Source organism: Carcharodon carcharias, chromosome 7, assembly GCF_017639515.1.
Source record: "Carcharodon carcharias isolate sCarCar2 chromosome 7, sCarCar2.pri, whole genome shotgun sequence".
NCBI lineage: Eukaryota > Metazoa > Chordata > Chondrichthyes > Lamniformes > Lamnidae > Carcharodon > Carcharodon carcharias.
The window spans coordinates 59,778,337-59,803,749 of NC_054473.1; the positions used below are offsets into that span (position 1 = coordinate 59,778,337).

Genomic DNA, 25,413 nt, shown 5'->3' on the forward strand with positions numbered 1-25,413 from the left:
GAAGAAGAGTCAGATGGATTCAAAAAGTTTACTCTGCTTTTCTCTCCACAGATGCTGTTAGACCCGCTAAGTTTTTCCAGCATTTTCTGTTTTTGCTTCAGACTTCCAGCATCCACTGTATTTTGCTTGTATCGTATTGCAAAATGAGTCTTGTTTAGTTGATTTAAGTGTGGTATTGTGGTGACTATAGAGCAGATCCTTTCTATACACTCTTTGGTCACAGAATACTGTGTGGCACTCAGGGACTCTATATAGGAGATGGGACAGGGGAATTGTTTTAGAAAAATAGTTGCCTCTGATATCCTTTCCCTTTTATATCTGCCGAATCAATATAATTTATGCAAATAACTATTTTGAACAAGAACGGAATTTCCTCCTCCCCTTTCCTGACTTGCGATATCATCAGAGGAACCTGCTGGGGAGTCAGCATCAATTTGTGGGAAATAAACTAGATAAAACAGAGAATATTTAAACATTATTAAAATAATCTTCAGCATTTCAGCTACTTAAAATTCAGTACTAAAACGGAAGTCAGCAGTGCTCTTAAATTGTTCAATCCAATCTAAGACCTGTCATTTTCCACATAAATTCTTTATTTACGGAGCTGTAAAGCTCCATAGCAGGGTTTTATCTTATCAGCAATACCACTCCCTTATCAACAGCAGCAATCAAAGTGCAGCGTTGAGAGTAGCTTTTCTTATTTCTTTGCTCTTTAATTAGATCACTACAAGAGTTAACTCTTGAGGAGGAAATAAAGGGCATTTTCCAGACTCTGAGGCTTTATTTGATTAGTGTTGAAGCAGTGCAAACTGAGAAATGATTAGGTCTGGAACAATCATAGGCTTGGACCGAATTGGCACTTCTTTTGCTGAAATGCTTTGAGAAAAACATCTTGCAAACAATTTGTATGGCAAATAAAAGGGGACATCTGGCAATATTTTATTGAGTGTTAAGGTGCTTGAATCAAGTCCCTCTAGTGTTATTTTAAGAGAGATATTGAATTGACTTCTGCCTTAAATAGCACTTGCAGGAATTTGGTGCCTTATGAGCTCTCACCCACTGATCCCACCAGAAAATTGTGTTTCTAATTTCCAGATTATCGATATAAGATTAATTCTTGATAGGCTCAAGCCTTCAGAAAGCACACAGTTTTGAATGGAGTGAAGAACATACAAGGCCAATTGTGCAATCTTGGTTGGGTCCCCATATTGGGGGGCATTGATGCCTTCTCAGTGTCTGATGCACAGTTAAAGAAATACAGTAGAAACCATTTTCAGAGGACAATAGATGACATCTCCAGTTAAGTGCACGAATACAAAAGTAAAACAGTCATCTCTAGATGCACTCAATACCTGAACCAAATGATGTCACACTCGTGTAGCCCTGAGCCTATTTTAGAACCTCTGGCTAAAGCAGCATTTCACAGTAGCTACTGGTCATTAGGAAAATGAACAAAGGGAACTCCTAGTTATCACTCTTGCCTGCCCACAATTCCAGCAACAAGTGTGAAAAGTTCATGGACTTCTTTGTCATTAAGATTGAGACAATCTATTGATTCTTTGTTGTTTCCCTCCTTCCCCAAATTCACCCCAAAGTGCCTCAAAGTACTCAATTGTTATGGACAGAGTGTGCTCATTCTCTAGTTTCTTTCCTACCTCTCTGATGTCTCCAGCTCATCTTGTTAATGAGACAAGATGCCTCCTCAGCCCCGCCCCACTAAACTGCTGACCATTCAACATTGCTTTCCAACCTCCTTGTAAATGGTATCCCCTCCTATGGTACTTTCCCCCTCTCTTTCAAAACCACACTCATCATGGCATCCTCAAAAAAGTTATTGGAAATGCTAAATGCTTTAATAGTGCATTGAAGCTACAGTAAATACTTGGGGAAGAATTTTATGGTCCCCTGTCAGTGGGTTTGAACGCAGAGGAGTGGGGGGGTGGTGGAGGGGGGTTTGGAAAATGCAGCATGTGGCCTGCCCACCATCTACCCGCCCGCCCTGACCTGTTTCCTGTTTAATGGGGCAGAGATGCAGTGGATGCATGGGGCAGCATGCCTGCCCTTGGGCCTATTGTGGCCTTTAAGTGGCCAATTAATGGCCTCTTAAGAGCCTCATCCTGCCCTCACTGCAATTTTAGCCAGGGGAGGGCCATACCAAGGAAGGCTAATGTCAAGTATGTTAGGCAAGATGGAGGTGATCTCTTCCCAGGGTCCAGCAGTCCATTGGAGTTACCACCAAGATCATCCCTTGTTTAACCCTCCCCCTGGCATCTCAAACCCGCTTCCCTGCCCCACCAACCCCTTTACCCCCCTTGCTTGGGCCGATACCCAGGATTTACTTTCAGTCCGGCCTCCATTAGCTCCTCCTGTTCAGACCTGGCTGTAGTCCCAGTAGTGGCCACCATTTGAACCTGGTGCTACTAGGACTACAGAGCTGCTGGCTATCTGATTGGCTGGCAGCAGTCTGAGGCAGCACCTCCTCCCAGATGGAGGCAGCAGTCTCGCCCTCGTGAATTAAAACCCCACTGAAAGTTAAATGGCTGAGAGACAGCTGATATCTGGAGGATGCGTACCCTGCCGACTATTTGGGTGGTGGAGCAGGAAACCCTGGCATCTGAAAAACCCTGGCATCTGAAAAACCCTACCCCTGAAATCTTTACACAAGCTATTCATTAGCATTAAAAGTAAATCAAAGCTGTGTGTGTGGTATTGACCTTATCCAGAATATCCTCCAAGCTTCACAGAAATTGCGATTTTTTGAGGAGGAGTATCTTATAATTTCCTCTATGCTTATAACTGAATAAACACAATTTATTTCCCCACAAGTGAAAATTACATTTTGTCCTCAAAGGCAGATTAGTTATGGTACATGATTTACAATTTTAGTTCATTAAGACATTGCACTTAAATGTATTGTTTTTGGTGAGCTACCATTGACAGTATCATTTTTTAGCACATAATTCAATGTGCTATGAAAGGGTACCTTGAAGTTCAAGGTAAAAGCTATACTAATTATTTTGGTTGCATTCTTGTTGTAACTTTAACATTGTTGTGAAGCATATTGCTTCACAGGAACTCTAGAATTGCAGTATAGCTTCACACTGCTACCCCACTCTTAAAGCAATTACAGGGAAAAAAGTGTTCATGTAGCACGTCTTCACTGCATACATCAAGTTCCTGGGTTCTTTGTACCGCTGCCTGCATGGTCAGGATGGGTTTCCTCCTTGATATTATTGCTGAATGTCAAGTGGACTGCACAGGTCGTGCCCCTCAGCGCAGAGCCCTTGGGGAATCGGCATATTTGGCTAAGTGCCGCTAGAAGCAATGCCATGTGAACAAATTTCTCACACTATTCATTCCTGTAAACATGCACAAATTCAATTCTCTCCAGCTGAGAGAATTGCAACAAATACAGCAATTTCAAAAAAGTTACATTTTATGGTCATGTTTAAATTGCATTCACACAAATTTTTAAAAACACCGCGATGAAAAAAGTGCTTCAAGTGAGCTAGGCTTTGATATTGCTTCCCAAACGGTGTAACCAATAAGCAATTTGCCCCTCAACATTATGGAAATCTTTAGTCCAAGGTGTTCAGGCAGGGCTGATCTGACAGACCCGCACATCGGGCTGTTAACACAGGGTGATAAAAACAGAGTCAGTTAGATTTTAAACAGCAAGCTGTGAAGGCAACCATTGGCCAGTTTCAGGAGAATGCAGACGTCTAGGTGAGAGCTATTTTGTTTAATAAGCACAATTGCCTACTGATGTGGGAATGTCTGATGTATTCATTATTTTGGTATTATTAATTAAAGACTAGTTGTATTAATTTAACTAAATGAACCTGATCAAAATTGCGGCTCTCTGTGTTCACTTGCTGTGAAACAAAGAAATTTAACAATTCATAGCTGGCCTTGTCTTACTAAGTGTTTTATAATCCATCTTCTAAAAGATTGGTGAGGCAGTAGGATCTGAGAAACATGAATATCCTTGCATTCTTGGATTTTAATAGATAAACAGGTATTTGACAGTGTGGGTCTACTGCAGAATATAAGGGACATGGGGCCAGTTACATGAGTGGCTAATGCCATGACCGACTAGGATTTGTATCAATTACTGATCGCTACCTAGACTTTTGAGTGACACTGGTGACAAAAACAATTTAAAATGTTTAAAACTTTCAAGTGAACAGAATCAGTGGGATTTAAAAAAAAACATTGAAATCAAAAGAAATTGAATTTGTGTTTCCAAGCCTTGGGGCCAGAGAGAAAGCCATGGAGAGGGTGTTAACTAAAAAAGTGTGAGTTCCAGATAGTGCTTCAGCAATGTCAGCAAGAAGAAGAGCAATGCAAATGGAAAGAGGGGTGAGAGCTAGGTCAATGCCAGATACAGAAAGTGTGGGCCTACTGAAAGAGTGGGTCTACTGAAAGAGTGAGTCTACAGAAAGAGTGGGCCATGACATGAATTCAAAGCCAATGAGAAGGGAAAATAATTTTGTCACACTTTGAGCTGGTACAGAAGCTCGCACCAGCAATGAGCCCAGTTAGTGGGCTCTTTGAATTTGGAGCCACCATTTTATTAATTCAAATCTTATTTCAAAAGGGAAGGCGGGGTGGGCTGGGTTGCTGATGTTGATGGTTTGCTGCAGATATTTCATTTGTTAGCATGTGGGGCAAAAATGAATGAATCATGGCATGGCAGCAGAAAAAAACGATTCTACACTTTCTCATGTCAATCCTGCTGATACGATGAACGTAGCGTATAGGTACTGGAATTTAATGGTTATGGTATTAGGTTAATAACACAAGAGGTTAGAATTGAAATCCCAATATGGTAAATTGTAAAATGGAATTCTAAAATAAAATCTGATACTAAGTGGACTAAGTATCAGGGTGAAGAGGACCAAGCTGGACTTTCAGAAACAACTGACTGGATCACTGACATTAGGGAGCGACCTGCCACTGCTACTCTGTCTGGTTTATATGTAACTCCATTTCTACTTTGCTGTTAACTCTTGTTCCTCTTTGGGTAGCAATGGATAAGCAGTAGTGCAATAATGAGCTAACTCTTCAACTTATGACTTAATGCCTGACGTGCACAGGCAAAATGTTAAGGATCCAAGAAAGAACCTAATTCAAGAAAGATTGTCCAGGAATGGCCAACTTTTAGAGAAACAGTAAATGAATGGATTTCTTCTGCTTTTGATATAGGTTCACCAGTAATCTTCTGAAGAGTCAGATTTAAAATAAGACTGGACTGGTAGCTTCAGAATATTTGATTAGGCTGCATACCATTCAAATGCTAATGATAGAGACTTTGTAAGTTATAAGAGATGAATTAATACTTGTGGTAACTGGGAAGCCTTCTGGGCTTATTTTTGCAGAATACAGCTTCTTTTCAAGGTCACTTTCTTGTGGCGTAGATTTATATTTGTTGTCATTCTGGGGTCAGATGCCATTCAGCAACAGCCCGTAAGGGATTTACAATACTGACGAAACACAGCACCAAATTTGTCAAGGAAAGTGTCATATTTACTAAAGCTAAAAAAGATCATAGTTAAAAATATCACAGATACAAAGTAATTGTGCAATTCATATGTAAGTGAGTTGTGCTCTACTTCAGTAGCCAGTGCCTAATCTTTTAATTTCCTTCCTGAAGCTGTTATGTAATGAAATTGCAGCACAATATCTGTTTCAGACCATTTGTCTCTGGAATGAAAGATCAAAAGTTGCAGGAACATAGTAGGCTGCATTATTCATAGATAATGTCTCGTGTTGCCTTAGCTATCAAAGGTATGAAGCTGGGATCTATCACTACCTCTGCTGTAATACACAGGAAGAATTGACCGTTAACCTCTATTATGACTAATACCACTAATTGGACATATGGGCTTATTCCAAGTTGCATTCAGAAAGAGTCAGTGACATTGTAAAGTGTTTTGTCTTTCCTGATGAGTTTTTGGCTTCTGCTAAATGTCTCTCCAGAGCATAGCCGACTATGCAAACTAGCAGATTGGGCAGAAAGCCAGTTTGTGTTGAACAGATGGCTTTTTTTGAACCATGTTGCTTTACAAACTCCTTCGTAGGATCTTAGTTATGCAGGTCCACATTTACGTTGCATGATAGGTTAACAAGGCAATTGAAGCTTTCAACATTACTGGACCAACATTGACACAAATGGAATAAAGTTGCCATTAAATAAATGTAAGGTACCTTTTTAGTGCTTAGTGTAGTTTAATGCTTTCAAACAGCTTTATTTTTCATACAAATAAAATCTTAAGTATTACAAATACACTTATTAATCTTGTCAATTATCAATCAAAAATATTACATTGAGAATAATGGATGGGTTGAATGAGCACAAAGCAACGATCTTATTGAGGGGTTCAGATGATGCAAGATGCAAGCATAATCACAAGCAGTATATTGTCATGTGAATCCAGATATAAGATTATTTCCATAGTAATTACTTCCATACATTGTTATTTTTATTTCATATGGGGCTATTGTTATTTTGAACAAAATGCAGGTTGTTTTGGTGAGTCTGATAGCCAACTTTGCTCCCAGAACATTCCATTCTATTGATTTACTGTGGTTTAAACTTGTAATTTAGTTACTGTGTTATTATGAAATTTTATTTGAAATGGGTGACTGGGAAATAACATTGCTATTTAATGATATTATGTTATTCATACATTGGCAAAGTGCTTATCTACAAACTACTCACCTGTAATTCAATTCAATCAGAATGTGCTAGTACCTATAAATCTGACACATTAATTTTCTCAGTATTTCATTAGGAGAATTATTTGAATAAATCGTTGAGGGTTCATTTTAAAATGGGGATTAAATTCCATTTTTACATGCAAGGCTCAGGCAGAAGGGAATCATTCAACAAAATTAAACTTTGTATTTGGAATTGGAATGAGAATGTGAGTGACTTCAATTTGGTTTAATTGCTCAACTGTTATAAGGTTGCTTCATACTACATCTAAACAATACCATAAAATACTTCTGTAAAAATTAATCTTGTATTGTCAGAAGTGCTAATTCAAATAAGGGTGGAATGATGTTTCTAGACCATTAATTGTCATTTTCAGTAATAGTGAAGGTACTGGTTCACTTTTGCTGTTTATTTAAAGGGAAATTTGACCTCAACTTTTGAAGTATTTTTACTAAATTACTGATCCTCTTATCATGTAGATTTTGCTTGGCTCAATTTAATCAATATTCTTGCTTTTGAGTCAGAAAGTTGAGTCAGAAAATGAACTGAAGCTATGTTGTAGAAATTGAACATGTAAACTATGCTTTCGCTCCATTGCAGTACTAAGTGTTGCATTGTTGGAAATGCTGTCTTTCAGATAAGATGCAAACTGGGGCCAATTCTGCCCATTCAGCTAGATGCATTATTTGGAAGGGGTGGGGGAATAAAGAGGTGGCAGGAGTGTGGAGTTTTCTAGAACCTTAGTCAGCAATTATCCCATAAACAGTATCAAAAACAAATTAAGTGAACTGGAACAAAAACAAAAATACCTGGAAAAACTCAGCAGGTCTGACAGCATCTGCAGAGAGGAACACAGTTAACGTTTTGAGTCTGTATGACTCTTCAACAGAACTAAGGAAAAATAGAAAAGAGGTGAAATATAAGCTGGTTTAAGGGGGGGTGGGACAGGTAGAGCTGGATAGAGAGCCAGTGATAGGTGGAGATAACCAAAAAATGTCATAGACAAAAGGACAAAGAGGTGTTGAAGCTGGTGATATTATTTAAGGAATGTGATAATAAAGGTACAGATAGGTGGTGGGGTGGGGGGAAGGGATCGAAATAGGCTAAAAGGCAGAGATAAAACAATGGATGGAAATACATTTAAAAATAATGGAAATAGGTGGGAAAAGAAAAATCTATATAAATTATTGGAAAAAAGGGGGAATCGGAAAGGGGGTAGGGATGGAGGAGTGAGTTCATGATCTAAAATTGTTGAACTCAATATTCAGTCCGGAAGGCTGTAAAGTGCCTAGTCGAAAGATGAGGTGCAGTTCCTCTGGCCCTCTATCCAGCTCTACCTGTCCCACCCCGCTTAAACCAGCTTATATTTCACCTCTTTTCTATTTTTCCTTCGTTCTGTTGAAGAGTCATACAGACTCGAAACGTTAACTGTGTTCCTCTCCGCAGATGCTGTCAGACCTGCTGAGTTTTTCCAGATATTTTTGTTTTTGTTTTGGATTTCTAGCATCCGCAGTTTTTTGCTTTTATCTTAACTGAACTGGATTTGTTTTCTCAATGTTGTTTGTGGGGTTCCTGTGCACAAAAATTAGCTTACATGTTTTAAGAACACTTTAGAGGTAATTAATTGGCTGTGTGATGATCTGAGGAGATGAAAGACGCTTTATAAATGGAACATCATTCATTTTTTCCCTTGTTATTAAAATGCTGTGACCATTTCTTATCCAATTCATTTTATGTTGCTGTAAACAATTCATTAGATTGTCTAGGTAATTGTCACAAACTCTTTTTATTAATATCTACATGCACCCTTTATTGATGGTCCAAACATTTGCCTGAAAAGCCTGATCTGTCATCTCTAGGAAGCAAAAATAATAGCAATATTAGAAGAACTATCGAAGTACATCCAGATGAGATTTCATTCAGATACTTAAGCTTTGCATGAGTCACATGTCCTATTACTATCACAACAGAATGGGACTAATTTTGAGCCTCAGTTTTGGGTGCAATAGGTCAGCAGCATAAGACTTAGTGTTCCACAACCTTGATGAAGTCTTAGAATGAACGGAGCAAGAATCAGTGGAAAACCTGATGCCGCATTAGCCCATGCAAAACAGGGTGCCATAACATCAACATGCACATTTTAGATACCAATGGACCAAGAATGTACCACATGTATTCCACCCATTGGTACTTGCCTTGAGCAGCCTAGTCAGTGGGTCTCTACAGGTTGCTCTTAAACAGGCTGTGAATTATAAAAATGACTTTTAAAAGAAATTTTAAAAATAATTAAAATGCCACCTCCTTAGTTAATGCATATTGGCTGGGCTACTCGCTGGATTTGCAAGCAGCTCACCAATTGTGTGGAAATGAAGCCTGACCATAAAAACTGGAAAAGGAGAAACGGCATGAAAATTCCATCCCATTCACTATAAGGCACTATAACATAATGAACAGACTATATTTTAATATAATAAAACCAGCAAAACTTTTTGTATGAGCATTTATTATTATGATTGTGGCCTCTGTGGAAAATTAAAACATCACTTAGCTATTAGTGATGGAACAATAATCATATTCTCTACATTTTTTGAATAGTAACATAATTTACAGATTTCAAATGGATAATAAACTTGATGTTCTTTATTGCCAATAAAGCTGTCAGTAATTCAAAATGCATAGATTACAGAGAATGCTTAACATTTTACAGTTGCTGTGATCTATTGGAGTGTGAGGGCAAATAAATCAAGTTATGCAGATTCTCTTCAAATAGCATAGTAGCATATTCATGATTAAATCTTGAGTGTCATATGGAGACTGAATCTGCAATGTTGTACATCGATTATGCACATAGAAATAATGGAATATCATGTATATTTTGTATTACTATTTGCCAAGATAGACAAGAGTATTATATACTATATCCTTTTAAGCTTTATGTAATCAAATAGCTATTATTTAAACACAGAGTGAAGCCATTCAGGGTGAATTACAAATTGGAGGATGTGTGTTCACGATTGGTTCATTTTTTTTTAAAAAAAGTACTATCTCACATCTTAAAGATCTACCATCTTGGCATCTGGAGTATGAGTAATGTGCGTGAAGATGCAGAACTTTTATGAGTTTTTTTACAGAAACCTTGCATCTCAGTACATTTATATTCGCATTGGATGTAGAATATAAATCTACATTTAGATTTATATCTAAAGTTAACCTCTTCTGCCATATTGAGTCTTTGCAATAGTATCAGAGCTACCAATCAGAATTGAAGTCAGTATCTTAAACATACACTGCAGCAGGAAGAATCAGGATCACCTGTCACTAGCGGTTTAGAAAACATGTGAATTTTCTGCAGATTCTTTTGTAATGTATGATATGGTGCAATGCCTTTCTCATATCTAATGATTAAGAATGTGCCCTGAACTTTGGTACAAACCTGGTAGCCAAAATTATATTCTTTGAATGAGCTGTTATTGTAGGAATAATTTCTGCTATCTTGGCTTTGTGTTCCAGCATCTTCTCTGATATTGCATCAAATCCCATTGACCCATCACCAAAGTGTGCAGAGAATTTGTTTAAGTGCTTGGGCCTTTTAAGTTTTTTTGCAAGGTACCCACATGTGGTAATTCAAAGGTGCCAACTTCTGCACAGCCTACAGGGGGCCTTTTGGGTTGCTGCGCAGCTGCACAACTTAGTGGGAAGATTGCCCATTGTTATGACAGGTCCCCAGGCAAGGTCCCCCAATTTGTTATGATCTCAGATGAGATACCCCAAATTGTTATGCTCCCGGGTGAGGAGGGATGAACTGGCTCCCCCTCTTTATTCAACCCCCTTGGTTGGTTGCAATAAGGTTAATTTAAAAAAGATCCCTCCCCGTGTTGATACTATTTCCCAGTCCAAATGTATGTGTATTTTAGAAGGAGCCCATTTAACCAGGCTTTTTAAGTCAAAGAAAAAGTTTACTAGTTACTAAAAACCAGAGAAAAAAAAATAAAAATACAACACATATACACACAGATCAGAAATGAGAAGTTGAGTCCAAAAATAAAAGTTTTAAAAAATACGAATCAGTCTTTGGCTTGTCCATGAATTGTTGTGGCCATGAAGTTGGGTGATTCCAGTAGAGTTGACTGTGCCAGTTAAGCAGTTGGTTTGGAGACACTTGGTTCTGAAGGTTCCTGAAGGAGTTATTCTGTTTCCAATTTTAACTGTGGCTTTGCTGACTTGTGACTTGCCTCCAGCAACAGAGAGATACTTTTACCTGCAAGCTGCAGGGATGCCTAGTTGCTGTTCTGCTTTGACCTTCACAGCGCACACACACACCAGAACTAGTACACCAGAACTAGCACACATAGACCAGGTTTGCTGCTAGATTTTTAACCCCTTTTCTTGTGTATTCCTGGAATGGAAAGGCAAATATGTATTTCGCCCAGAATCTTCCTTCTTTTAACTCCATTCATTTCCACATTCTGAGATATAACTCAACAGGAGATGGTTTCTGCTGACATGTATATCAGTCTCCATTGTCTCCACAACCACAGGAGATTAGAGTTCAGTTTTTTTGCATTGTATCTCTCCCTTTCAAGTGTCTCTGTCTGAAGTAGGCCTTGACATCTTTTTAGGTGTGACATTCCATGCTCTTTGGACTAGTCGGTCAAGAGTAATCCACCTATGAATTTTCCAGCAAGTGGTTACTTTACAGACTCAGCCAGCTTTTGCTTTTATGTCCTTTTTTCAAAAAACATATCTTCCTTAAAATGTTCAATATTCCTGTAAGTAATTCGGGTTGTGATCCGCTGTCATGACACCATGCGTTCATTGATATATACTGGCTCCCAGTTAAGCAACGTGTCAATTTTAAAATTCTCTTTTATAACCTTTTTTTTTCAACTCCCTCATTGGTTTGCCCCTTCCTATCTTTGAAATTTCCTCCAGCCTTACAACTCTCTAAGATATCTGTGCTCCTTTACTTCCTATTTTAATTAGTAATCAGATGCCCAGCTAACCTCTGGAATTACTTCCCTAATCCTCTCTAGCTCTTTTTCCTTCTTTAAGACACTGGTTCAAACCTACCTCTTTGACTCATCTGCCCTAACATTCCTTTAGCGGTTTTGATATCACGTTTTGTTTGATAATGCCGCAGCGAAATGCCTTGCAACGTTTTACTATGTTAGAGGCACTATATAAATACAAGTCTGGCTATGACTGGATAACTAAGTTGGAACCAGGCACTTAGATAGAGAGGGGTAATTTAACTTTTATCACCAGGCAAAAAGCCTGGTAATAGTGAATCTACTTCCTGTTTAACAGCTTATCTGACTTTCTTTTCCATTGAACCCTAAACACTTATTAGCATATTGAAGGGGCCAAGCTGTTTCATTCAGATACCTGGATCTTAAAAACACTTTTACTAATATGGTGACACTCATAGTACTGGTGAAAATTGGCTGCAGAATGTTTCAAGCTGTTTCTGTTCATGTAGGCAGTTAAGGGTTGATGTGAGAGGCCCCAGTGATAAGCATATTCTAGTATGTGCTGAAATCTTGGAAACCCTACCACTTATTGAAAGCCCTGTTCCAATTCAGCAGGTAACTCCAGTCCACAGAGAATGCGGTTAAGGTGCTGTGCCCTGTAAATATCACACCAGTCAGCTGCTTGGTGCATCAATGGACTGCAGAATGGCAGATTTTGACACTGTCCCCTGCAGTGGCTTGCACAGGTCCACTGATATAAAATGTTAAAGCTTTACCTCAGGGAAGAAGTATCATGGTGCTAGAAGTTGCTTGTAGGTCTGATTGAGAGGATGAAAGCATTTCCATACTGAAGCAGAGGCAGTGGTGCTCCACAGCTTCTGTGCTTGGATTCCTGGCAAAAGTCCTGACCGGGGTCAGGGGTGTACTGGGAGGGGTGGGGGTAAATAAATTATTTTCCACTCCTACTGAAGCAAAGGCAGTGAAGACAAGTGTCCCCTAATTTGCCAGGCCCTTAAATGACTGGTGGATGTCAAAATACTCCATCAGGTATTGTCACATTTGCAATTGATTTAAACTCATAAATTTGCCTTCCATTTTTAAAACTGTACTGCCAGAGGGAGTGTGTGGTTAGGTCATAGGTAGTCTCACTGCTCACCTGCACACTGTTCTTGCACAGAGCAGTGGGAATGCTGAGGCACAGCCCCTTGCAAGTGACAGTGCTGCCACCTAAGACCCCATGCTGCCTTCACACCCTATCATCCCCTCAACCACTGCCCATGTTGGTACCCCGGACACTGCCAATTTGCTGCAGTTTTCAGCCAGGCCCGCTAAGGCCGTAGTTCCTTGGGGTCACCTACCATGGTCCCACAAATGCCCTCAGTAGAAGTTCAGCAAGCTTCCACCTCCCATACTTTGGCCACACGGGAAATACAGCAGGGTAGCACCAGATTAGACAGGAAGACAGACATTAAAAATTTGCACTTGGGTGATTTTTAGTTTTCTTTTTTGAAATGAACCCCTATGTACCATTTTATTGTTTTGCAGCAGGACCTATGCATCAGTTTTGCTGTACATTATAAGGGTATTAGCCTGGTGGATGTAAGCAGTGGTCTAATGTCAGGAAAGACTGATAATGCATTGATTTGAGGGATAATTCAACACAATCATGTATTTACTATTTGCTGCTGTAGAGCTCTAGTCAGTGGTATCATTGCTAGCTCTTGCCCTTTCACTGCATCCTGGGCATTTTCTTGTTCCTCCACTTCTTCCCTATGAGGTCACTCCAAAGGCAAAGTTGTGGAACATGTGGCATGTTGCCATGAATTTAGAGGGCAAAATTTTCTGCCTGTCGGGTGGGTGGGCCCAACCCAATCTGTGGCAGGCGGGGAGCCGATCCCTGCCAGAGAAGCGAGCACTGTGGTCATTTTGTGTGTGTGGGCCAATTAAGGCCCGCCCAACGTGACGTCTGGTGGGAAGTGCTATGCGCTCCCTGTGCGGGCAGGGTATTCCCCAAAAGCAAGAGTGCGCTCTTTCGCACATGTACACGAAAGAGCTCACATCTCCCTGAGGCTAAATGCAGCCTCAGGGAGATTGCTTACACTTTGAAAAAGATTAAAAATAGAAAAAAATAATTCCCTAACATGTCCCCCTCATGTGACAATGTCACATGAGATGGGACATGTTCATAAATTACACTAAAACTTTATTAAGCTTTTTAGAACACTGCATGAAACCTCATCCTGCCGCCGGCTGAGGTTTCATGCTTTTTCTATTAGCCGCCGGGGCTCCTCGCCAACCCGCCAACCTTAAGGTTGGACGGGCAGGTTCTTTAATTGTTTAAATGATCCTGTGAATGGCCTCAATTGGCCATTGACAGGTTGGCAGACGCGCAGCTGATTTTGCTGCGCACCCACCTTCCTGAAAATTTAAATGGGGCGGGATGACGTCGGGGGTTCCGCCTGACATCATCCTGCGTCATTTTATGTGTCGGCGAGCGGGCCCCGCCCCCTATTCGCTGATGGCAAAATTCTGCCCAGAAAGTTTTTCATGGTTGTGCTGACGGGTGCAACAAGACCTAGTCAAGCATGGGCTCTCTGCTTTCGAAGGGCAATTATTCAATCAAAGCTCTGCATGAAACGTGCTTTCCATTGTCGTGCTCCACAGCTTCTGTGCTTGGTTTCCTGGCATAAGTCCTGACCGGGGTCAAGGATGTACCGGGGGTAAATAAAATATTTTCCACTGCTACTTTTGCAGTGTGAAATCTTCATCCAAGGTCAAACGCTGAAGAAATGATCATACAGTGTCGTCAACCAGACCCATGTACATAGGGCTCTAGCTTTTCTAAATTACCCTGTCCCCAAACAGTTACCCTGACACTGGCTGGATGACATGGAAGGGGATGGAAAATTAAAGACTGACACAGGTGTATTACAACAGACTGGAAGCTGGGCACTGCCTATGAGTACACACCAGCTGGACATTCAAGGAGTGCAACCCGTTTTTGTTCAGGAGTTGTTTGAAATCTTTATATCAGCTGTGCATAATCAATCAATCAATGATGCTCTGCACCTTTTGGTGCAATTCTAATGAACCCCAGGACTCTTCCGTCATGTTTATCTGCCTCACTGGGAAGGTGATAAGTTGATTGCACTTAGCAAGGAGTGTATCTGTGACTTGTCCGGCGCAGCAATAAACTACCAATTAACTGATGCTGCTAATGTCATCAGTTGCAGACTGGAATGCTGGGTCACGGATGTCGAGGGCTTCAGTCAATTTTACATCCACCGGCAGTGATATGTGTGTCCTGGTATTCGGTCTCAGTTGGTGCTGGAACAGGTGATATAGATCTGCCACTGCCTTCCTGGTGAAGTGGAGTCACTGGACACATTGCTTCTCAGTTAAGTTCAGGTAATAAATTCTATTTAAAATGCCAGCTGTCTTCCTGGGTCCTCCTTTTCTATGTCCTCCTCTTGCAACTGCTTTCAATCTCTGTTCCTTGCTATTGTTTCCTCTACTCATCCTCCTGGCAAGCCAGGTTACACACACACAGGGTTGGATTTAATGCAGTCTGTTGTGGGGGAAAACATGGTCGCCAGACCCGCTTAATAATAGGAGAAGCCTCGCTTCAGTCTCCCAGCAGCAACAAAACCACCCCTGATTAAGTCAGAGGGTGGAAGAGGCTGACGTGGGATTCCTGGCTACTGGAACGTCGATTAGGCTCATTAATGAGCCAATTTGCACCCATTAAACTGAACCTACCACAATTTACTGGTGATTCAGGGATGAAGTGGACGATTCATGGGTCTCCTATGCCCTCTGAAGGCCGCCCAGCAAATCCTCATGAGTTTGCCAGAGCCTCACAGGAGCATTCCTTGTAGTCAGATACTGTGCCCAATTGATGGATCAGGCATCGGTCTGATGTCCCACAACGATCTTGGGCATCTGGTGGATGTACTGCCGGGAGCTGCCACTGCTCCCACAAACGCGAGCGACATGAGGAGCTGCCGGCCTCTGATTGGGGGGGTAGCTTTTAGCAGACTGAACTTCTGCTGCAGGGGGCCTCAATCCTCGGAAAGCCCCAAAGGTGGCCACTGAAGTGCCTTAATTTCATTGCTAACAAATCCCCTGCATGGAGAATAAGTTGAAGCTCCAACAAGTTGCAAATTTTGAACACAGCCAAAAAAGGCCTATAAGCCCATTAGCCACCCATAAAAACTAGCTAGGGATGTACTTGAAGGCAGTGTGGATTCCTTTAAATAGCACAGATGTAGCCTGCAGACAGTTGATATCAAGAATTAGTCAGCAAGCTTAGGAAGCAGATAATCTGGTATTTCCAAAATTCAACTAAAGGAAAGGGTCCATCAATAGGTGAACAACGTGGAGTTCTGGCATTCATAGTTATTACACCACTGAAATGACGTGGAAGTTCAGTAGTTAGCACATGTGCAGAATAACATGGAAATCCAGAAATGGTTGTCAGTGATTCTGTTTCTCAGGAGTGTGTGCTGTTTGTGCATTAGTTGAAAGGAGAGAAATGTGGGCATCACTGGCAAAGCCAGCATTTATTGCCCATTCTTAATTGCCCTACAGAAGGTGGTGGGGTGAGCCTTTGTGACATTTCTTCTTGTATTGTTTGAGTGGAGAGATTGGGACATATTTTGCTCTCAGAGGCAAATGAACAGCCTCAGCCTCATGCAAGGACAGTAATTTTATGTTGTTCCATGTATTTCAATGCTGCATCTCCTGGTGAGATATTGAAATAGCAGTCACCAGAGGGGCAGGGCAACTCAGACACCAAATACTTCACACTTAACTGCACATGTACAGTCACCTCACCATTATTGTTTCTGCAGTAAAATCTGACCCATTGGATGCTGCAGAGAAATTTGGGTGTTCTTTATCTTTTCTTGCAAAGATTAAATTAACAAATTTATAATTTTGGGGAAAACTATTTTTGCTTTAAATTAAGAAAACTTATTGAGTTTATAATAAGCAGACAGTATAGGATTCTGCCGGATCCTATATAAAAAGAATAGTACCTTTTTTGTACTTGTTTGCAGTTTAAAGGAAACAAAAGATGCCATATGATGGATTGTACAAACCAGTCAGACTAAACTGGCAAATGATTGTGAATATCAAGGCTGGTATGGAAGAGGCTGTAGAAATATGCTGCAGTGATGGACTAGGCTTAAGTAAATTGGTGACCACAATAGTTCAGAGTGCACTCTATTTTCAATATAGCACCTCTCAGGAATTTTACTTTTTTACATTATGAGGTAAATGTTCCATAACAGTGTGTTAAATGGATGAATGAAAGTGATGGGACCAAGGGCCAGGAGCCTTATAAATGAGCCTGTGTTATAACTCAACCTTTGAGGGTTGACAAAATAATTTTCGTTGGTTACCAATAAGAATGACATTTAAACCTAGATTTGATTTGCCAGATTGGTTATTAGAGTGAGATTGGAAAAGGACAAATTCAGACATATTAATTTCCCTGTCAAGCTACCTGAGAGATAGTTCCCGTGATTTAAATATCAAAGTTAATAGTGCAAAATTTCAGATCTAACCGATGCTAAAGGCTAGTGTTGAAATTGATGATGTTGTTGATCTTGTTTATTTGAAATAATGTAACATGCAATTGAAGCTCAAATATAAAACAATAATTTATTTTCATCTTTTACAAGACATCAAAAGTGTGTGACTAACTAAATATTAATTAAACTGCATAAGTTTAATACATTCAAGCCTACAAAGCACACAATAAACTACAATGGGTTTTCACAATTACACAATCTGTTTCATATAAACAAATGATATTTATGTACATGCAAAGAAAACAGCTCTAATTTACTGCAGTAAAAGCAGAAAATGCTGGGAGTAGTTAACAGGCCTGGCAGCAACTGTGAACAGAGAAGCAAGAGTTCTTCAAGAAGAACCATATTTGGCTCAACATTAATACCTTTTCTCTCCAGACCTGCTGAGTATTTCTAGCACTTTCTGTTTTTATTTCCGATTTCCAGCATCCGCAGTATTTTGCTTTTAATTGACTGCAGCTTGTTTTGCCAGCAGAACTGCTTACATTTAAGCACATTCCAGCAGTTTTTTAAGGTCTTCCAGCTGAAAACTGATTCAAACTTAAGCAAGTTACACATAGAACAGCAAGAAATTATAAAATAAAAGATCTTTTTCCATATAAATAGATACATGACTGCAGATTTCTGTATGATCTAGGCAAATGGCATTTTATATCTAAAACACCTGATAGGAGTCTCCAATTCATATAAAATATTAACAATGACTAAAGTCTATTGGCATATGTGAATTTGGAAAGGTAATAACTTGTAGATTCTAAGCAATGTGAAAAACAAGGTGGTTGCTTAAAGTACACTACTTATTATTTCTGCCTTTAAAAAGGCACAACAGATCAATTTGTGTCTTGTCACCCACTGATGTATATGTAGCACTTCCATTCACATATGGACCACTGATGTATTTTATATATTTACAAAATATGCCACTTTTAACGAGGCAAGATCTTTTCTACCTCAATTGGTAGTATTTAATTTATATCGTGGAAAAGCTTACTTATACAGTAGTTACTGATAACAGGGAGTTATATATCCTTGTTCCATCAGGTGATTTAGTACCATGGGTTAACAGTTCCTGTATTGTCATCCAGTTATCAAAAATTTTCTTGCTCCTTTTCTTCATCATTTTTTTGTGGCTCAGTTCAATTATGTTCACTTCTTTCTTCTCGTCAGTACTCTGCTGTTCTTTTAAACATTCCAATCTACTCTGCATCATGAATTCACGCCGTCTTCTCTGCTCTTTTGCACGTACCAAATGCTGCTTACGTTCTTCTTTGCTCCAATAGCGGCCCATTTTCATCTCACTTATTGCATCATCATCAGTTGTCATACCGCAACGTTCTTCTTTAATCTTCAATGCGCGTTCCTTAAGAAGTCTATCTCTGACAGGTCGCTTGGTAATGTACCTGGTTCCATCACTTCGGATCTTTACCTTCCACTCCATTTTGGGCTCTATCTGATTTGAAGATTCATGAGAAGGCGACTCTTTGCACATGCTTACAAGACTCATTTGGCTCTGTGCATATTCCACAGCAGATTTCTGTTGTATCAACTGCATGTAGCTTTGATAGTGCTGAGCATGTGCTGGGATATGAGCATGTCTATATGGGGAATGGTGGAATGTGGTTGGACAGGGGACGTGCTGTGACCCTGAGTTCTGGGCGAAAGTATGGCCTTTGTTGCTCTCAGCAATATTTTTCTCCTCCTTTCCGTCAGACTGGTGGCTATGGTCAGATTCCTTAGTGGCAGAGTTGGATTTTGCAGGGATATACTCTTGGCTCCTTGTAAGGGGCTGTAGTGGCTTTTGGGGCGAATTGTTCGGAACAGAATTGCTGGCTGTCCTCTCAATGCTTTGACTGTTGATATTTTCAGCTGTTCTACGCAAGGAATTGTCAGGAGATAATTCTAATGTCAGTGGTGTGCTTCGACAACTCTCACCAGTATTGTAGGCACTGGAGCTATCCTTATCTGATTTTTCAGGCAGTTCTGTGATGTCAGACAGCTCATGCCTGTGGCTATCAATGCTGGTGTTGTAGTTGTGGAAACCACTGTTGTGTAACATCCATGACTCCCTGTATTGCTCTTTCAGCTGTTGCATCTTATGGGCTCGCACAATGTTCAGACACTCGAGCTCAATGTTGCGCAGTTCATCGTTCAACATTTCAAGTTCTCGGTCAACAATTTCCTGGTCATTTTTACTCATATCCATGGCGCTACTTTGATAGTAAAGGCTATACTGATTGGCACTCCGCATCTGACATTTTAGCTCCAGCAGTTCGCGGAATCTCTCACACTCATCAGCTGGAATGCCAAGAAAATCTGCATCTGTGTAGTCTCCAGAGATGAATGATTCATTACTGAATGGCATGTCACAACTTCCAAGAGTGTCATGGCTGTACACGAGTTTCATGTGGCTACTCAAGGTATGAGAGGCGGTTTGCTCGTCTCCGACGTTCTCTTGCTCAGAGCTTTCATCATTTCGAGTGCTCTCATCGGTACGCCCAACCCCACTATCTTTCTCATGCTGATTAGACAATATAGTGGCCGTATCTGTTGTTCCTTCTTCTTCTTCTTGCTTTTTCTGGAATACAAAGGAATGAAAGAGAGCAGGCAAAAATATCTAAAAACTTTCACCTAACCTGAAAAGTAGATGATTTGAACATTGGAAAATGAAAAGCTAGGAAGCAGTTATGCAGGAAACTTAAATTAAAAAATGCTATTTTCTGGTAGACAATTCCAGCATTCTGCATTAAGCTACTTTTAAAAATGCATTCAAGGGATGTGGGCTTCGCTGGCTGAGCCAGCATTTATTGCCCACCCTTGGTTGCCCTTGAGAAGGTGGTGGTGAGCTGCCTTCTTGAACAGCTGTTGTCTCTGTGGTGTGGGTACACCCACAGTGCAGTTAAGGAGAGAGTTCCAGGATTTGACCCAATGACAATGAAGGAACAGCAATATACTTCCAAGTTGGGGTGGTGAGTGGCTTGGAGGGGAACTTCCAGGTGGTGGCGTTCCTATGTGTCTGCTGCCTTGTCCTTTTAGATGCTAGTGGTCATGAGTTTGGAAGGTGCTGTCTAAAGAGCCTTTGCGAGTTTCTGCAGTGCATCTTATAGATGGTACATGCTGTTGCTGCTGTGTGTCGGTGGTGTAGGGAGTGAATGATTGTAGATGTGGTGCTGATCAAATGGGCTGCTTTGTCCTGGATGGTGTCAAGCTTCTCAAGTGTTGTGGGAACTGCACTCATCCAGGCAAGTGGGGAGTATTCCATTACGCCCCTGATTTGTGCCTTGTAGATGGTGGACAGGGTCTGGGGAGTCAGTAAGTGACTTACTTGTCACAGAATTCCTAGCCTCTGACCTGCTCTTGTAGTCACAGTATTTATATGGCTAGTCCAGTCCAGTTTCTGGTCAGTGGTAACTCCAGGATGTTGAAAGTGGGGGATTCAATGGTAATGTCGTTGAATGTCAATGGGCGATGATTATAATCTCTCTTGTTGGAGATGGTCATTGCCTGGCACTTGTGTGGTGTGAATGTTACTTGCCACTTGTCAGCCCAAGCCTGGATATTGTGCAGGTCTTGCTGTATTTGGACACAGACTGCTTCAGTATCTGAGGAGTTGCGAATGTGGCTGAACATTGTGCAATCATCAGCAAATATCCCCACTTCTGACCTTATGTTGGAAGGAAGGTCATTGAAGCAGCTGAAGATGGTTGGGCCTCGGACACTACCCTGAGGAACTCCTACAGTGATGTCCTGGAGCTGAGATGATTGACCTCCAACAATCACAACCATCTTCCTCGGTGCTAGGTATGACTCAAACTAACGGAGAGCTTTCCCCCGATGCCCACTGACTTGAGTTTTGCTAGGGCTCCTGATGCCACACTTGGTCAAATGCGGCCTTGATGTCAAGGGCAGTCACTCGCACCTCACCTATGGAGTTCAGCTCTTTTGTCTATGTTTGAACCATTGACTCCTTTTACAAAAGATTACAAGTAGCAGAAATCTGAAACAAAGGCAGATGATGATGGAAACAACTTGTTATTTCAGAATCTGAATGATGGATTAATCTCGAAATGTTAATCTGGCAGAAGTTGAAGGAATTGTTGTGTATTTTCAATGGTTTGTCCAACAAAATATAGTCATTAGACATTGCGCCCCTGATTTTAGAATTGGGTATGGGTGTGGTTGGCAGGGGAACATATGCACGCAGCATATGAGGCGCACACCTGGCTGGGGTGGGGAGGGGTTTGGTGATTTGGAGACTTGGCTGATTTCAACAGCTGGGCCTTATTTCCATTCATTTTCTTTGACTCATATCTAGAGCCAGACAGATCCAGTAGCTGGGCTCAGGGCGGCAGCAGGAAGCTGCAGCCAAGGACTTGCAGAAGTGGTCCCCAGCATCAGGCGGTAGTTGGGTTCCAAATGAGGGGAGGTGGTGGCATAATGGTAATGTTACTGAACTAGTAATCCAGAGGCCCAGGCTATTGCCCTGGGAATATAGGTTCAAATCTCACTATGGCAGCTGGTGGAATTTAAATCCAATTAATAAATCTGGAATATAAAGCTGGTGTTGGTATTGGTGACCATGTGGTGACCATGAAACTATCATCAATCGTTGTAAAAACTCATTTGGTTCATTAATGTCCTTCAGGGAAGAAAATCTGCCATCCTTACTGGTCTGGTCTACATGTGAATCCAGACCCACAGCAATGTGGCTGACTCTTAACTGCCCTCTGAAATAGCCTAGCAAGCCACTCAGTTCAAAGGCAATTAGGGATGGGCAACAAATGCTGGCCTTGCCAGCAACACCCACATCCCATGAAAGAATGAAAAAAGGGCGTCAGGGAAGGTGATGGAGCCATGGGTGAGTAATACCCAGGGCTATCTTGTGGGAGCCAAGCAAACACGAACCACAAGGATACCTGAAATAAAATCTAAAATCATACCTGCCTGAGTCTTTTCTGGCCCATGATCTAGCTTCTGACATATTTGATCCTACAGGGAAGCCCCACTATAGTCTCCCACTAAGATAGCTGATTGGATCCCAATAGAGTCATTGGGCTCAGATCGACATATTTAAACAAGATCCTTCCAGTTTGGGACAGCTTTCTTGATAGTCTGTTCAAAAGAGCATGTTAACATCAGGATAGGTTGGGAAGGCCTAGAATGAGAGGGGCTGGATAAATTGAGCCTTTACTCTCTGGAATAGAAGAATGAGAGGTGACCTTACACGTGCAAAATTTTTTAAGGAATTGATAGGGTAGACACATGGATTATTTCCTCTGACTGGGGAATCAAGAATATGGAGGCGAAGTCTCAGGATAAGGGGTTAGTCATTTAGGACTGAGATGAGGATAAATTTCTTCACCCTGAAGCTTGTAAATCTTTAAATTGTCTACCCTAGAAGGTTGTGGATGATCTATCATCGAGTATATTCTAGGCTGAAATGAACAGGTATTTGATGTTTCAGGGATTTAACAGCAGGTGAGAAAGTGCAGTTCAGGCAGAAGATCAGCCATGATCGTATTGAATGGCAGAGCTCAAGGGGCCATACAGTCTACTCCTGCTCCTACTTCATATGTTCTTACATTCTTTGGCAGTGGGATCAAAGAGGATAAATTCTTTGCCCTCATTTTAACTATACTCCCATCTAAGTGTTAAAATTAGGGCTTGTTAATCTAGACCAGACGATAGTTTTTTTTTACACTGGAACAATGTGCTTCATCGATCTCATCATTTGTGTAGTAAGAAAGTAAACTAATAGGTTTATGTTGCAGAAAGAGCAGTTCAGTCTTAACTGCTGTCATTGAGCATCTATTTGTAGTAATAGTAATATAACAGTCCACAATTTCATCAGTTACTCCTCTTGTCCTTTTGTGCCTTCACTGTTATCTCTTTGCCAGGACAGGCAAATTGTTCTACTCCAGAAAACCAGTTGGTGAAGAATAGAACTGGAGCCAATCTTTACAAACTTTTAAACTTATTTACGTAATTACATGTTATAAACATACACTTCCTAACCCAACAACCAGTTTTAATGTGTGTCTACTAATAGGGCTTAAGTGAAACCCCTGTTAATACTCATTACCTGCATATGATTAATCACAATTAAAATATATTTAACAATTAATGCACCATTAAAACAATGAATCTGTTCATGCTACTGCCAATTCTTTAGATGATGTTCAGGAACACCTATTGGTTGACATTTTTTAATATTCGTTCTTAGCATGTGAGCGTCACTGACAAGGCCAGCAGTTGTTGCCCACCCTTAATTGCCTTTTTTCGAACTTCCCCTTTGTTTCTACTTGGCATCTCCCTAAGGCAACTCCATCCAGTTCAGGAATTCATAGTGTGGGAAATAATAAATACAACCACCTATACAGATGGGAGTATAGTTAAAATGAGGGCAAAGAATTTATCCTCTTTGATCCCACTGCCAAAGAATGTAAGAACATATGAAGTAGGAGCAGGAGTAGACTGTATGGCCCCTTGAGCTCTGCCATTCAATACGATCATGGCTGATCTTCTGCCTGAACTGCACTTTCTCACCTGCTGTTAAATCCCTGAAACATCAAATACTTGTTCATTTCAGCCTAGAATATACTCATCGTAAACACCAAACTATAAAATAAGGTTATAATGAACTTAACATGAAAAGAAATAAAGGTGCTTCTCAGCAGTTTCTTGTCTTGCACCATCAATTAATCAAACTGCAATTATTGGTATTATTATTTCAGAAATAAAACATTAGTTCAACCATGAATTTCATAACAGAAGTGTGCAGGGATTATAGCAAATTACAAAATATATTTTTGTTAATAATATGTACTTCTTGGAAAAATCACCAAAGACAATTTTTGTTTCCTGAAGTGTGATATTAATTGATTCCAGTCAGTATAACTGATATAGCCTCCCAACCTTGGATGGCCCACTTCTACCCAAAATCCACAAACAGGACTGTCCCGGCAGACCGATCGTGTCAGTCTATTCCTGCCCCACGGAACTCATTTCTTGCTATCTTGACTCCATTCTCTCTCCCCTTGTCCAGTCCCTTCCCACCTACAGCCATGATTCCCCTGATACCCTACATCATCTCAAAAATTTCCAGTTCCCTGGCCCCAACCGCCTCCTCTTCACCATGGACGTCCAATCCCTCTATACCTCCATCCCCCACCAGGATGGTCTGATGGCTCTCCGCTTCTTCCTTGAACAGAGGCCCGAACAATCCCCATCCACCACTACTCTCCTCCATCTGAACTTGTTCTCACACTGAACAATTTCTCCTTAAACTCCTCTCACTTCTTCCAAATAAAAGGTGTGGCTATGGGTACCCGCATGGGCCCCAGCTATGCCTGTCTCTTTATGGGGTATGTGGAACATTCCTTGTTCCAGTCCTACTCCGCCCCCCGCCCACAACTCTTTCTCCGGTACAACGATGATTACTTCGGTACTGCTTCATGATCTTGTCTGGACCTGGAAAAATTTATTAACTTTGCTTCCAATTTCCACCCCTCCATCATTTTCACATGGTCAATCTCTGACACTTTCCTTCCTTGACCTCTCTGTCTCAATTTCTGGTGATAGACTGTCCACCAATATCCATTACAAGCCTACCGACTCCCACAGCTACCTCGACTACAGCTTCTCACACCCCGCTTCCTGTAAGGACTCTATCCCATTCTCTCAGTTCCTTTGCTTCTGTCGCATCTGTTCTGATGATGCCACTTTCAAAAACAGTTCCTCTGACATGTCCTCCTTCTTCCTTAACAGAGGTTTTCCACCCATGGTAGTTGACAGGGCCCTCAACCGTGTCCGGCCCATCTCCTGCGCATCTGCCCTCCCTCCCAGAAACATGATAGGGTCCCCCTTGTCCTCACTTATCACCCCACCAGCCTCCGCATTCAGAGGATCATCTTCTGCTATTTCTGCCAACTCCAGCATGATGCCACCACCAAACACATCTTCCCTTCACCCATCACCGCCCCCCCCCCACCACCCCCAACCCCAGCAGCATTCCGTAGGGATGGTTCCCTCCGTGACAACCTGGTACACTCCTCCATCACCCCCTACACCTCAACCCCCTCCCACGGCATCTTCCCATGCAACCGCAGAAGATGCAACACCTACCCCT

The 25,413-nt window shown here is 41.1% G+C and overlaps 1 protein-coding gene across 1 annotated transcript in view; it reads right to left on the minus strand.

Moving 5' to 3' along the window:
• Window positions 1-17,339: 17,339 nt before the first annotated feature.
• pdzrn3b (PDZ domain containing RING finger 3b) overlaps window positions 17,340-25,413 on the minus strand; it is a 451,624-nt gene continuing 443,550 nt past the window's right edge. Inside the window, exon 10 of the mRNA XM_041192618.1 lies at window positions 17,340-19,863. Coding sequence (XP_041048552.1) covers window positions 18,280-19,863 — 1,584 coding nt within the window. The 3' untranslated portion in view covers window positions 17,340-18,279. The remainder of the gene's footprint in view (window positions 19,864-25,413) is intronic.